This window comes from Nipponia nippon, unplaced genomic scaffold (assembly GCF_047370975.1).
Source record: "Nipponia nippon isolate SJK-2023a ecotype South Korea unplaced genomic scaffold, ASM4737097v1 scaffold_15, whole genome shotgun sequence".
Lineage (NCBI taxonomy): Eukaryota > Metazoa > Chordata > Aves > Pelecaniformes > Threskiornithidae > Nipponia > Nipponia nippon.
Window position 1 is genome coordinate 11960485 of NW_028262331.1, and position 15005 is coordinate 11975489.

Below are 15005 nucleotides of genomic sequence, written 5' to 3' on the forward strand. Positions count from 1 at the left end.
ACGTGAGGCTTTAACTGTTTACAGTTCTTTAAGCAACATGCAAAAACCTGTTATGCTATTGTTACCACTTGCTGCTTTCCCTGGTTCTGTAGGTCTGCTTTAACTCCACTCCAACAGGATCGCAAAGGATCTGGAAACCCCTGTCTGTTTTTCTGGAGGGGGGGAAGGGTTGGGTAGGCGGCTGGGGGTGACAATCGCGCTGAGCTGTTAAGAACAAGCAGGAACTAAGACTGAAATGCGTGCTTCCCACACGTGTGGGTATTAAACTTTGCATCTGTTTCGTTGGACTGAATGAAAGTAAGACCTTTCTCTTCCGCAACCGCAAGCCCTGTGCGTTACAGGGCTCTGAGCCCTGGTTTGTCATGTGTTAACAACGTCGAGTCTTATCTGTATTTTGGTGTGGCAGCTGTTGGTTTGTCATGTCTGTTGAAATGGGGAAGAAAATGGTTTAAAAAAAATTATGTCTAGAGATCGAGAAGTTGAAATGACTTTCGAACACTGGTAGTGGGCTTAAATACGGTACTCGCTCTTATGCCATGGTACATCTGAGCCAGTGTCTTTTTACTATGGATAGACTTTTCTGTTCTGCATTTTTAGTTCTATATACAAACTGTAAACCTAACACGGTATAACCGTAAGAAATGTGGATAGTATGTTTCTTCTTTTCCCTTAAAAACTCAAGAGAAATTGTTCTGAAGTCTGCAGTAAGCACGTATGTCCTTATTCTGCACGTGGCAGTGTGGGACGTGGTGTTGGTTTCTAAAGTATCGCGTCTAAAGGAAAGAGAATTTGGCCGCCACACCACATGAGAGCAAATACTTTCTTTACGTTGGCAGATGTTTCGGTCACTTTCCTGAGGTACTAGCAGGAGAGCCAGTTGCAGGAAAAGTAGTCATAGCAACACTTTCACGCGGTATCTGTGAATCTGAATAACGGAACTACGGAATTGTGCCTACTTCCAAAATTCAGTCAGCAGCCTCCAATCTTGTGGTTCTGCTACGGGCGACGCTGCTCTCGGGACAGCCCCGGGACGTTGCAGACCAAGTGTTCTGAGCTCTTCTGTGAGTACTGGCATAATCTATTCCTGCCTAAACCCTGGCCTTCGGAGTCCTCGAAGACTGGTGTGCAGCCTGAAAGGGACGTTCCTACACTACGTTGCCGTCTCAAGTAGCGTGTGCACGTTAATTTACACATCGCCCTACCCCAGAGTGCTTCAGGCCAGTATCAAAAAGAGTTAGATCAAATTTACCCTCTATACTATTATTACTGTAGTATATAGTGACAGTTTAATACGAAGGACGCTCTTCCACGCTGGAAGGTAAAGCCGCATCTCATAGCGGCAGTTCTGGTACTGTGACTAAAATAAATAGTTTTAAACAAAGTTCAGTTCATGTAGTACCTACCCATCTAACATATTCCACCTTGCTGCTGTAGTATGAATTCCATACTGTACTGGAGTATGTTGGGTATCCTCACAGAAGTGATTCATGCGCTTCCTGAATGCTGTCAGCTCCCAGAACTTCGCAGCCAGCCGCGTACGTTCTGTCCAGCAAGAGAAGCTACACAAATCGTGCTCTTCAGTAATCCTGCGGACAGCTTGCTGCGATCCGAGCAGTGTAACTGTTAGGGGAGCAGAACTGGAAAACCTCATTTGCATTGGAGGGATGTGATGTTCATTTAGAGTGACGTGGATTTTTTTAAGTCTTCAGCGTTGATTTGTATCATGTAAATTTTTTTTTTTTTTGCCATAAACAGATACCTCAGTCAGGGTCTCTAACTTCAGCTCCTTGAAACTCTGGCTATCCATTTTACTACCTGGAAACAGGTATGGCTAAGCATAAGAAACCGGTGTTTCTGATCTGCTTTGTGTCGTAGTGACTACTTCAGGGGGACTAGAAATTGCATTAGACTTGCAAGAGTTGAGTCAGGCATAAATATTATTTAAACAGAAATTTAATGAACAAGCTCAGCATAGTACCCAGCCACTATACCTTTTGATTTCATTTTAGAAAGAGGGTATGTGATTTTGTTATAGGAGGAAGACAGCTTGATTCATTCGCAATCTTCCAGTATCTTTCTCTAAGAACAAATGCAGCTGATTTGGGCTGTCGTTGGCGGGTAAATATTCCTTTCTTGTTCCCCAAAACACGTGTGGTCCCTGTAGAGAAGTTGTAAAATAAAGCAAGTATATATAAAATGCTCTTACATCCCCCACTGTGAACTGTTCCGATGTAGGTACTAAATCAGGGTAGGTGGAAGAGACCTATGCACTTTCTCCTACACAGTCAGGTACAACGGGGAACTCGGCAGATGTAACCTGCGTCATCTTGGCAAGATCAATTGATGTAACTGAGCAATACAGCTGCAATTCTTTGTATTTACAACTGGTAAGTTGACGACAGTTACTTCAGGCGTGCCCATTAACTCGATCAGTAGTGTATTTACTGCAGATGTTCCTTCTGCCATTAGCTCCACCTTGAGATTTGATGGTGAAAACGTTGATCACCAACTGCTTGACTGTACTGTCCTTTAGTGGTGTCTATTTTGCCTATTTTAGTTTTCATAGGAAACTAGAAAAGATGATCGCAACACGTAGAGAGAGACTGGAACTGCGTATGTGTATGTGAACTTGTCTACGTTTTTTCCATCCTCCTATTTGAAACTATTGCCGCTTTTCTGACTGCTTCTCTGCGATGACTTCGCTTTCTATACCTATCTTGGTGCTCTCCAGATTATTCTTAATGGTGTTTCTCTGCCTGAAAGGAACGCTGACTGTTCAGCACCCTAACTCACGGCAGGCGGCATACGCGTAACCGATTCCTTACGAGGTCTCCTGAGTTGTAATCGTTTCCTTTCCGTGTGACTGTCTGCGCTGTAGGCTCAGTAATGCCCCATACCTTGCGAATGCACTTATTTATTAATAGTGGATGGAGTGTCATGATAGACAGTTGTCTACTAGTGTGGCATCTGGTCCTCTGTTGCTAAACCTCTGTACCAGGTTAATCATACGTTATTTAAGGTGCTCTTACTAAGGGCAGTTGTAGATGAAATGTGAAGCAGGCGAGACACGTCCCTAGCGGCTGACTGAAGCTCTGAACTGAGGATGGCCAGGGAACAAAGTAATCTGGGCCTGCTCACGAGCTTCCCTTGCGTTCTGCCCTGGCGCGCAGTGTCACGTTCGGGGTGGCACCTTTGCAGATGGGACATCTCGGCGCTCAGGCTGGAGAGAGAGGGTGCGTTAGGGACGGGCAGGACCTTCCCTCTTGGCTGTGGTCACGCTGGACTTTGCCATCGAACCCAGCTACGCTCTGTCTTGGTAAGCAGAGGGCCCTCTCGCCCTACCCTACAGCACAGTATTCTCTGCCTATCATAAACAATTTTAAACTTGCGGGGAGGATGGAGAGTTGTTTAGAATATAAATACAAGCTTACCTTGATTAGTCATGAAATCAGCGAAATTCCATATGAGCTCCCCAATCACATACTCTTCCCTCTTTTTGTCAAAAACGGAATGGTACTCGCTTAGCATCGCTTTCTGGTACTCCTCGCTGAACATAAGAGGTGGATCCTACAGCCGGGAAAAAGAGGTGGCCTTGAGTGAAGGTGAAGTTAACCTCAGCAGAGGCTCCGCATGGTAACGTCCTATTGACGGGGGACCGGCCTCCTGAAGGCAGGCTGTGCAAGTGCTTCGTCTTTTCATTGCCCTTGCGTTAACAACGGCTATTGGGCCACGATTAGCAGCTGCTGAAATGCTAAGGGGAAACGCACATAAAATACAAACATGATGCCAGGTACACCTGGGGGGAGTCCGTGGCTTTGATCGTACTGGTGCTTTATCCCGACAGGTACGGGAGTGCCACCCCCTCTGTGCAGGACCGCATCATGACATGAATGTCCACTCTCCAGCGTCCTATCTTCCGATTAAGCATTTTCTACAAATGCCAAAGGACAGATTGCAAAGTGCTCAGTGCTTTTACTCAAAGCTAAAAACGTCTCGTTAGGTAGAATCTAACCTTTGCCAGTGGCAAAGTTCATTGATTTCAGTGGAGGATTTCAGTCCTGGCGTCTTCCGGACACTTACAAGCTAACGCAACTCCGGAGTAAGTAGCCAGGCTCAGTGGTGCCCATCCCTTCTCCTTAAGCTTTTCTGACCCTGAAGGACGCGCAGGGCGTTTTTCCATCTAGGGCGTCTGTAACACTTACGCTGTGAAGTCCAGGAACCGAGTCCGCTCCATATTCACTCTGGATAATGGGTTTTTGGTAGGTTTTATACCAGTTCTCAAACTGCGTTGTGAGTTGTAGTGGAATAACTTCCAGGTGGCCTGGGTCGTGATACCAGGAGAAGTAGCTGTTTACGCAAATTACGTCCACATAAGGAGCCTACAGAAAACAAGGTGAGAGAGTTTTGTCACGGAGCTCAAAGCAGACACCGTCACTCCTAAAGCTAAATCCTCCTTTTGGTTCACTTCATGGAAGCCAGTTTTATTACACGTAGAATAAAGTCTTTCCCCCATCACTCAGGCCCTCCCAACGTGACATTTTTCCCCGAAAAAAAGCAGGATAACTTTAATAAGCTAACAGCATATTAATTTGGCATTTTTCTTACAGACTTAGGAAGTCACAGCAAAGAGTTAGGCAAGATCAACCTATTTCATCCTCAGGTTTGTTAGAAGGCTTTGAGTTTCCAGATGTCTCTGGCTTGCTGGTACGTTTAGATGGACTTTATGAGTATTGGAATGTGATGATCGAGTTAGTGGTCAAATATTTTGACTAGCAACTAAATTTGTGCATCCATGGTGCAATACTAAGACTAAGCACTCTGCAAGTTCTATGCCATTTCTACCACGTGGACAGTATGATAAAAGGGCACGAAGCCCACTAAGGATAAAGTGATGTTGTATGTAACTTGTTCAATGTTCTCTTAATGTGTTTTGTAATAAAAGGAAAAAAGTTCTAATATCGCATCAGCGTATGAGATCTGTTCTTTGGGTTTGTTTTCCTGCGTTGTCTCAAGCTAGTCAGAACACCGGGGCTGGGGTGGCGGAGTCCGTGTTGGTGCCTGATGAAAGAGCCACGTCCCAGAGCAGATCCCTGCTGGGCTCCTTCAAAACCAGGGCCACCGGTTTTGTCTTCCCGGGCTGGGGAGGAACAGACCTCTCGGGGTCACAGAAGCCGTTCCTGCTAATTGCAGGGCAGGCTGAAAGAAATACAGAGTGTAACCTGTAGCGGGGATAGGTGGTAGTATCGTGTACCTACAGGCTCACCCGCTACAAGTGTTTCTTGCACGGTAGTGACAAGTAGTATAAAGCCATCTTGAAAAATTAAAAAATGGCATAGGAACTACCCTGGAAACAAATTTATGTGTGTTAAAGATCCTTGGCTTGTGCTGCGGCCAGCTTAAGGCACAGCCATCCAAGAGAAGCGCCTTTTGGCTATTTGTGCCGCTCTAGGACAGACCTTAATTATGAAGCTGGAAGAGCTTTTAGATTATTCAACATTAACAGACACCTGCCAAAGAAGATCTAGAGCAGTTTAAAGCAGGAATTAAAGCAAAGCTTCCTTCCTTTAGACTTCCACAAGGGCTGTTAGTATTTTAAAGAGGTTTAAGCTTTGGTTTAATTGCAAGTGAAAATCCTGAGCATTAGTAAACGCCATCAGTGGAACAGCAAAGCTTGACAATGTTAATGGAGGCTGCATACTTCACTCAAGACAAAGAACTCTTCTTCTCTCTTACAGGTATTTTTTTTTCCAGCTGGACTACAACTACAGGATCAGGTGCTTTGTACTAGAAAGAAAAATGTAAGTTTTCTTCTGCCTCTCCCTGGTAAATCTCTCCAGTAAACTTGGGGAGGTGGGGGGAAAGGACTGTACAACAAAGGACAAGAGGAGGAAATTTAATGTATGAATTAAAAAAAAAGGCTAGAAAATAAAGTAAACTTACACCACGATCAAGAGCGTAATTAGCATCTGTCACAAAGGTTACTGGTCTGGAGGGATCGAGAGCTTTAGTGTGAGCTATCACTGTCCTGTTTGCAAACAGTAAGGCAAGAGTTCAGCAACAGCGTGGAGAAGCCCAGCCCCGTTTCCCCGAGCTCTCTGCCCCTTTCGCCCCCGCCCCAGGCATTTGCAGCTGCTTTTGATTTAGCAGGGGGAGTATTTTTAATTAAATACTGCAGGATACTTAGCGATGATCTGCTATAAAGTGCCTGCAATTCTAGCCGGTTCTGCACGAGTATAAATATGGCAGGGACCTGTGTCTGTCACAAAGCTGGTTGCTATCCCACCTGCAAAAAAGAGTGGAAGTACAGCAAACGCAGAGACGTCGGTTTGTCTGTCGGTGCCAGCAGCTTGCAAGCTGGGGAAGGGACTGAGTTTGGGCATGAAAAGGCGAGAAGGGTAGCGGGAAGTTTCTGAACAACTCTTGGGATGGGTTCCCGCAAAGGCGGAGGCCGTAGCCCTACAGCGCAGCAGGCAGAGCCCTCAAAGGCTGGCTGCTTTTGCGGAAACCCTGAGTGAGGGAGATGAGGCAGAACGGGAGGGTGAAGCTCTGCTGCCGCCTTGACAGTGCAGGAGGGTGGTGAAAATTCAGTTACCTGTTAATGTACCTGCAGCTACTCGGGACAGTCTGCTACCCTGTTACAGAGATGACTCTTGGCTATCCAAAGCTTAAATCTCTTTAAAAATAAAACCAAGGGGTCTGCAGGGACTTGAAGCAGTGGCTTTGAAGTGGGGTGTCACAATCCCCTGCAGAACAAATAATGGGCACTAACTGAAGAACCTTGTCTCCAGAATGAAAGGCCAATTATTTTACAGCTTTGCTCTAATTATCAAATAATTTAGCCCTCATCTTCCATTGGTAACAAGGAATATCCTGTTCCCATCAGCTCTGCTTTTGGTTCAGCCTTAGGTCAAGAAGAGCTGCTCAGACCAAACGGACTCCTGGTAATTTTGCAGAGCGTTACTGGTTCAGAAACAACAGGCTGAGACTTGTGTGGTTCTGAGCATCAGTTCAACACATGCAGCAGTTACACTTTCAGTTTGCATCTGTGGGTACTGCTTCAGGGTTCCCAAAAAAATGCCTTCCCTCTCTTTACTACTTCTCTGTGCCATCCCAAAGGAAGAAGATGCATCATCTGCCAAGATTCAAGCCTCAGCTCTGTGTGCAAGCAGACGCACTTACTTAAAGTAGTAAGCTGCTGGGGGCAGCTCCGATGCCGGCTCGTTGGCTACTGACCACATCACGACCGACGGCCTGTTCTTATCCCTGCGGATCAGCTCCTCCATCACAACAAGATGATGCTGCAAGGACTTGTTCCCAAAGCTCTCGCTGAAAGACAAAAGGAAGCGAGACCTGGTGAGGTGAGGGTATAAAATCCATCCCCTCTGCCCTTCCCGGTGAAAACTCAAGCCTCTGGGCTGTCTAAGCACAGCTGAGCCTTGACACCGAATATGGCTTCTGCCCTATTTCCCCAAAGCCTGCTGCACGGTTCAGGGCCGTGGCGGGGCTCGTTAATCGAGCCAGACCAAATGACGCGATGGCCATGTGGCAAAACGCCCTCCGGTTGCCCAACCTCACTAGGCACACATGGCGCAACGGGCTGATTTCTAAATAGAGCAAAGTACTTCCATTATCAGGACAACAGGCGCTGCGGCAGGGATGAGCACAGAAAGAAGGGGAAGGGTCCTTTGAGCAATCGCTTACGGCATTTTAATCCCCACTCCCGGGCACTCGTCGATCACGACGATGCCGTAGGCGTCGCACAGGTCCATGATCTCCTCGGCGTAGGGGTAGTGGCTGGTGCGGAAGGAGTTGGCCCCCAGCCAGCGCAGCAGGTTGAAGTCCTTCACGACCAAGGGCCAGTCGAGGCCTTTGCCACGGATCTGGGGGGGAGAGAGACATCACGGCCCGTCCCGCTGCCGCGCCGGGGCCTCTCCTCACGCCTTAGCTGGGCACCACCGCTTTTCCTTCTCGCTCCCAGGGTGCTTCCAGCCTCAGGTCCCATTTCTAGCTGACTGCACCCCCTCTCCGTGCAGCGTCTGCCCTTCTGAGGGGCACTGCCGCGCGCACACCCAGACCCCGGGGGTCTGCAGAAGTTGCAGGCAGGCTGCCGGCACTGCTGCCGCCCTGCCCGGGCCGCCCTCGCCCTCCCTGCGGGCGCTACCCACGGAGGGCCCTGGACCGGCGGGGCTCCGCGCCTCCCTGAGGCGAGCGGCGGGGACGGGGCCTCTGGCGCGGCCGCGGAGCCTCCCTGTGGCCGGGCCGCGCCTCGCCGCCCCGCGGCTCCTCCGACCTCCCCGCCGGAGGCTTCGTCCCCGGCGTTTCCCGGGGTGGGGAAACCGCGAGCGCTCTTTCTGACTGGAAGCCGCGGCCAGGAGATGGTTTGGCTCCTCTGCCAGCACCCCCGGGCTTGCCCACGCACCCCGAGAGGGATGTTACAACTATGGCAGGACTGGGCACGGTGTCCCCTCAATGCCGGCAAAAAGCTGACCCCAGCCCCCCGGCAGCTCCCAGCCTGGGAGGAGGGTGTGAGGAAACGGCCCCTTTGGGTGGCGAGGGGAGCCGAGAGCGGCGCTGCCTCAGTGGCACAAAGCGAGGCGCCATTAGGTGCCCCGCCATGGGTGCCGCACACTTACATCCGCGTCTTCGTGCTTGTTGACGCCGTGGAAGTAGAAGGGCCTGCCGTTGATGAGGAACTGCGTGCTGGTGACGTGGACGGTGCGGATGCCGACCGGGAGCGTGTAGACGTCCTCCAGCAATGCCCCGTTCACCTGCGCCTGCATTCTCACCTGGATTCCAAAGGGGAGACACAAGGGACGTGCTGGGCTTCGCAAGGGTGCCCTGTCCTCCCTCCGCCTTGTCTGTAAGGGCTATCCTGGCCTCCCCTCCATTTCCAGCCCTGCCTCGGCACGCTGCCTGCTCCTCACTGCTGCTTCAGCTGATTCCCGCGGTCCCCATGTACCTCCTCAGGGAAGGAGCAAGGTCTGACTAAGCAGACATCCAAGCTGGGGAAGTTGAAGGATGAAGAATGAACCCTGGATGACCCTTTTGGGGCTTGTTCACCCTAGGAGCTTCAGCTTCTTTTCCCCTTACTCATCTGGGCCATTTCATCCTCTCAGGCACGGCAGCGGTGCACCTCTTCTGCCCTGCACCTTGATACCAGGCAACAACTGAAACATCATCTGCTCACGAGAGACACGAGCCTGAGCCCCTGGAAACTCACAGCAGCTCATCCGCCCTAATTTCTGCATCTACACCTCACTACTCATCCTTAGCTCACACAGAGTCTTCCAGGCTCGTGCTATTGACGCTGAAGTCTTATCTTGCAGAGTGGGAAGAAAGCTCATGGCATGGCAAAGGAGCACGTGGAAGAGGTTTGCAGCCTGCCCCTCAGAGACTCTCCGCTTCTGCGGTATCTCCTCCCCTGTATTGTCTCAAAGGGTCCTTTCGCAAGGGATGGATTGGGCCCTAAATGTGAAGGGCAAGCATCTGAGAGTGCATGAGCCACCACGTGTACGGAAGCCCTGCTTCCTGGGAAGTGGCTGGACATCGCCTGCTGATGGGAAGCAGAGAATACAATCTTTGTTTTCCTTCTGCTTCTGCGCATGGCCTTTGCTTTTGCTTTTGTTAAACGGGCTTTATCTTGACCCACAAGGGGTTTTTTCCATCTTATTTTCTCCCCACCTTGTCCTGCTGAGGAGGGCAGTGACAGAGCAGCTTGGTGGCACCTGGCGCCCAGCCAAGGTCAACCCGCCACATCACCAGAAGACCTTTCCGTTCAGCACCCAGGAAGCTGGCAAAGCTTGGTTTGATTACTCTATAATTAGCAATGCCACTCTGCTCACGTGAACAGGCTCCATGGGAGAAGACGAGTATGGAAGATGGGCCACATGGCAGGTCCTTAACCCGCTGAGACAGGCAGAGGAAACGCACACAGAAAGGAAGAAACGTCACTGTTACCTCTAAGGAGTAGCGGTATCCGGGGTTCTCGTGCATCAGGTAAGGCCACCAAAGCTTTGGGTTCAGGACTTTTAGCTCTCCAGCTGGCCTGTCGCCTGCAGCAACCACTTTCCCTTCTTGGTCACGTAAACTCAGGGACAAGGAATAGAGCGTGCTGCCAACAACCGACACCCGATACTGCACCACGGCTGGTTCAAAGGAAACAAAAGACAATCACAGGCTGCCACGAAAGGAAAAACGCATGCACCAGATGTTGGAGGGTTTTCACGCACAGGAGCATTAAAAAATGAGGGAGATGTAGAACAACAGAGTGGCACGAACTGAATGTCAGCAGCACGAATTGAATGTAAGCAGCACGAATTGAATGTAAGCAGCACGACCTGTCTGTTTTGAGGTCCAGAAGTTTCCAGCAAGATCTGTGTATCACAACTGTTACTTAGAGATAATCCTGCTTTAAGTGGCAGGACTACTGCCCCTATGGAGAAATTCTGCTTTGAGAAACACCTGATCGTCCTTTCCCTCTAACAGTAGTCAAGCACTTCTTTTTCTCTTATTGCTTCTGAACTCTTTACCATACTCTTGCAGCTGCTGGGCTGTGCAGTAGACCAGCTCAGGTTCAAGAAAAAGCCACTAAGAAACACATTCAATCGGACTTCTGCAGGATATTTTCTCTGCTGCCCTTGTCATCTCCATGTGGAGCCCGAGTTAGCTGCTGTAATTGTTCTGGACCTACCAACACTCTCTGATGAAGTAGTTGTCACAGTAATATCATCTATGTAGACAGAAGGAGTGGTGTAAAGCACAACCGGGCGATGGATTCCAGCATAATTAAAGAAATCAAACCTGATGTTCTGTACAAAATAGTTCTTGGGATACCTGAGTGAGCAAGACAGGAGAAATGGCTACATTATGTTTCATCACACAAGAACTGAAGGCAGCGTACAGATGCTAGCAATGCAAAACAGTCATGTAAAAAGAGATGCCAGCTAGTAAAACAGTCTTTACAGAAGGATGGATCTATCTCTCAGTAGTGCTACTGCTGCTGCGCTGAAGGGGACTACCAGCTAACAAACATCTAATGCACTGAATAGGCTGGATCCTTCAGGATAGCTGGTACTTGCAGCTTCCAGCGGAACTCAAGCTTCTCAAATCGGCCAGATTCAACTTGGCAAATCGCTTAATCTGTTTCCTGTGTATAAATCAGATGCAGTAACTCAGTGCAGATTCCTCCTGCCACCAAAGCTTAGACTGCTCCCTGCTCGGCTGATGAGTTTCGGCACAAATACAGCCCGTGCTTCTGTCAGTTGCTTGGAGGCTCTTATCAACCAGCAGCTGAATAAATTCCCACTCTCTTCCCCGGGACAAGCTCAACCCTACAGCGCTTTAGCGACTCACCTTGTTTTGTCATTCATGTACTGAATCGACCCTGGAGGCAGAGTATGGGGTGTCAGAGTGTTGTTGAGCGCGACAGTGATGCGGCAGGGGATCCCTGGGCTGCCCTGGACGATGCTGCTGATATCTGCTTCAAAAGGGAGGTGCCCCCCTTCGTGCTCCACGACCTGCACTCCATTGACCCACTGCAAGAGAAGACACCCGTGAGCCCCGGAGGCAGGGTTACGGGGGTTTTGTGGCAAGCGTAGCAGGGAGAAGGGCAGGAGCCCAGCAAAGGGCAGTCGGGATTCCCAGTAACCCTGAACCTTGTTCTGGGCTCTTACTCCTTGAGGGATCAATCCAGCAGCCCTTCCTTTACTGGGAGCTAGGCCTGGGTCACGTACAAGCAAGTGTGGCTGCGAGACACTCTTTTGGGCAGACCCTGTAGCAAGGAAATGTTTTGGTGACTAGTCCTGATACTGGAGGACCAGAGGAGAGAGGCTTGGGAAGCATGGCCAGGTTCTTGGCTGGAGGAAAACAGCCAAGAGTTAAGAAAATAGCAAACGGATATAAAACCTCGGCAGAGAAGCGTTTGCTGAAGAAGTCATAGGACAGGTTTGAGTGCAGCATGACTTTCGAAACACATGGACAATTTCCCGTGCGACGTACCACGATGGAGTAGTAATGGGCACTGCCGAAACGGAGCACCACTCTGGTGTTGAGGTCGTCCTGAAGCCAGCGGAGAGGAAGCAGCACCTCTTTCTCGTACCAAACCCAGCCGATGTAGTTCTCCAAGCTGGGGTCTTGAGTGATATCGTTGAAGCTGGCAGGCACTGGCATGTCAATCACAGGACCGGTCTGGCAGGAATTGCACAGAAAGGGAGGGAACAGATCATTTAAAAAAAGAAATTTTACTCTTGGCTGTCCAACCTGTACTGCTGGAGGTGTCCCCTTCCACTGACAGCCTTACAATCCCTTTGCCAAGTGGGAATGCTTGGGAAAACCTGTTTAGAAACTGGTGTGGTCTGTCACAGGTCCTACACACGTCCTACTTGATATCAGGCCCAGGAACCTGCCTGTTCCTACAGGAAGAAGCTGCTCCTATCTTTTTTCCTCCCTGATTTTATTCATGGTTCTGGTATTGAGGAATCAGAAAAGTGAAGGGAAAAAAAATAAATGCTCAGGCTGTTGTTTCAGCCTGGGATTTCCCACAAACTGTAGTTTCTCCTGCACAGCTCTAGCTGTTTGGTGAGCAATGCCGGTGGTGCTGCCTGTCAGGCTAAGAGCTGTAGTAGAAGGGTGGCAAGAGTGATGGATAATTTGGGCCTGATCCCCTAGCGAAGGTCCATGGAGACTGGCTGGGATGAGTCCAGCCTTTCTCACTCCCTGAAAGTAACATAGATTCCTTAGGATTACAATGGAGTCAACTCACTTGCTGGTTTTTAATATAAGGATTATAGGCAGGCAGTGCCATAATTCATTTAACATTGAGGTAACTGGCCACTATTGCAAAATAGAGCGGTTCATTTTTAGCACCTGCTGCGCTCGTGATGTTGCACAAACAAGGGCTGCAGCAGCGCGCTTCCCCTTTCCTACGGAAGCCTTTCCACGGCGAGCGGAACGAGGGAGGCCTGGTCGCCCAGGGGTGAGCATCATGTGCGCGGCTGACTCAGCACTGAGCTGTGCCGCCACTGCAGAGAAACTCAGCGCCCGTATTAGACATCAGAAAATCCCTGGACGGTGAAGTGGATTTTCTAGTATCTGATACAGGATAACCTTGGACAGGGATGGCCATAACATGTGTCTCCTTCAGGGAGATTCTCTGATGTCTCAAGTAGGCTGAGCATACACGTCTAAGCCTCCCGTTGCGGGGGCGTAGTCCAGGATTCCTCTCCTCTGGCTGTCTCTTTTCACAAAACTCGCAGCATAGCGTCTGTCAGCTCTTCTCTCCTTCCACAATTTGGCAAAAAATTGGCCAAAGGGCTAAAACAGAATCGGTGAAGGGCACATACGTTTTATGCATAGAATACATCATAACTTCTGTCTTGTAGGTAACGGTGTTAATTTCATAATAGATTTCAGCTACACCAGGGCTTGTTTATCTGCACTTGGCTACTTTGGAATAAATAACTGAAGCCTGCCCTTTCAGGCATGCTTTTGTTTATTCCGTGCTGCTGACTGTAGGTAAATGTTGCGCCTCGCTTCTGCAGCGCGGGGATTTCTCCGACAGCTAAAGGAGGCTGTAGTTCATTCAAATGCTTTCTGGCTCCCGAGCCGAAGCAGGGTCACCGGAGAGTGCCGCTTTGCCTCGGTGACAAGGCAGCCCCCTGCACGGCGGTACGGCACTCGGCGGGGGCAGGCCCGCTGGGGAAGCAGAGGGCTGCTCTCGGGAGAGGAAGGAGGCCCGCTGTGCAGGGGGCCCTCCCGGGATCGAGTGCACCCTCAGCAAGTCTGCAGGTGACACCAAGCTGAGCGGTGCGGTTGACACGCCGGAGGCACGGGATGGGATCCAGAGGGAGCTGGGCAGGCTGGAGAGGTGGGCCTGGGTGAACCTCATGGGGTTCAACAAGGCCTAGTGCAGGGTCCTGCACCTGGGTGGGGGCAACCCCCAGTATCAGTACGGGCTGGGGGATGGAGGGATTGCATGCAGCCCTGCCGAGACGGACTTGGGGGTGCTGGGGGATGAAAAGCTGGCCATGAGCCGGCAATGTGCGCTCACAGCCCAGAAAGCCAAGCGTCTCCTAGGCTGCATCCCCCGCAGCGTGGGCAGCGGGGCGAGGGAGTGGATTCTGCCCCTCTGCTCCGCTCTGGGGAGACCCCCCTGGAGCCCCGCGTCCAGCTCGGGGGTCCTCAGCACGGGAAGGACATGGAGCTGTGGGAGCGGGGCCAGAGGAGGCCACCGAAGTGGTCAGAGGGCTGGAACAGCTCTGCTGGGAGGACAGGCTGAGAGCTGGGGGGGTTCAGCCTGGAGAGGAGGCGGCTGCGGGGAGACCTCACTGCGGCCTTGCCGTGCTGAAAGGGGGCTGATAAGAAAGACGGGGACAGGCTTTTTGGCAGAGCCTGTAGCAATAAGACAAGGGGTGATGGGTTTAAACTAAGAGAGGGTGGATTCAGACTGGATCTAAGGAAGAAATTGTTTACGCTGAGGGTGGTGAAACCCTGGCCCAGGTTGCCCCGAGAGGCGGCGGATGCCCCATCCCTGGACACATCCAAGGCCGGGCTGGACGGGGCTGTGAGCGGCCTGATGCGGCTGAAGCTGTCCCTGCCCACGGCAGGGGGATGCACTGGATGGCCTGGAAAGGCCCCGTCCATCCCAAAGCCTCCTGTGATGCGGCGATTCCCTGCCCCGGGAGGGGAGACCCCTGCCGCGCCCCGCGCCCGGCCGCGCCGTACCTGCCGGAGCGGCTGCCGGTACCAGCGATGCACGAAACCGGCGTCCCTGCCCGGCGAGAAGTCGGCGCGGAAGCTCCAGAGGCCGCCGAGCTCCTTCCGCTCGCGGGAGGGGGTCTCCCGGGGGTAGAGCATGCCGCCCGCCGCGGCCGCCGCCCGCCCCAGCCCCAGCCCCAGCCGCAGCAGGAGCAGGAGCAGCAGCAGGAGCAGGCGGCAGCCCCCCGCCATGCCGCAGCCCGCCCCGCCGCCCGACGCTGCCGCCGCCATCTTGGCTGTGGGCAGTGCCC

At 51.3% G+C, this 15005-nt stretch overlaps 1 protein-coding gene and 1 long non-coding RNA gene across 2 annotated transcripts; one reads left to right on the forward strand and one right to left on the reverse strand.

Moving 5' to 3' along the window:
- Positions 1 to 1931: 1931 nt before the first annotated feature.
- Positions 1932 to 15000, reverse strand: GUSB (glucuronidase beta). Its single transcript, XM_087751404.1, has 12 exons — positions 14722 to 15000; positions 11998 to 12186; positions 11353 to 11534; positions 10691 to 10833; positions 9958 to 10145; positions 8634 to 8786; positions 7702 to 7880; positions 7180 to 7326; positions 5941 to 6025; positions 4203 to 4379; positions 3432 to 3567; positions 1932 to 2158 (listed from the first exon to the last, which is right to left on the reverse strand). Exons 1-12 carry the CDS (start codon positions 14983 to 14985, stop codon positions 2001 to 2003), a joined length of 2001 nt encoding a protein of 666 aa, XP_087607530.1. The 5' UTR covers positions 14986 to 15000; the 3' UTR covers positions 1932 to 2000.
- Positions 4373 to 9936, forward strand: LOC148056349 (uncharacterized). The gene is made up of 3 exons (XR_015703390.1): positions 4373 to 5798; positions 7117 to 7358; positions 9117 to 9936. It is a non-coding gene; the product is annotated as an uncharacterized LOC148056349 (long non-coding RNA).
- Positions 15001 to 15005: the final 5 nt, after the last annotated feature.

Coding starts and splice junctions, on each gene's coding strand:
- GUSB (XM_087751404.1), bottom strand. CDS start 14,985: ATGGCGGCGGCAGCGTCGGGCGGCGGGGCGGGCTGCGGCATGGCGGGG. Junction 7,881..8,633: donor ACAAGCACGAAGACGCGGAT/GTAAGTGTGCGG, acceptor TCTCCCCCCCAG/ATCCGTGGCAAAGGCCTCGA. Junction 6,026..7,179: donor CCAGCAGCTTACTACTTTAA/GTAAGTGCGTCT, acceptor GTTTGCAAACAG/GACAGTGATAGCTCACACTA.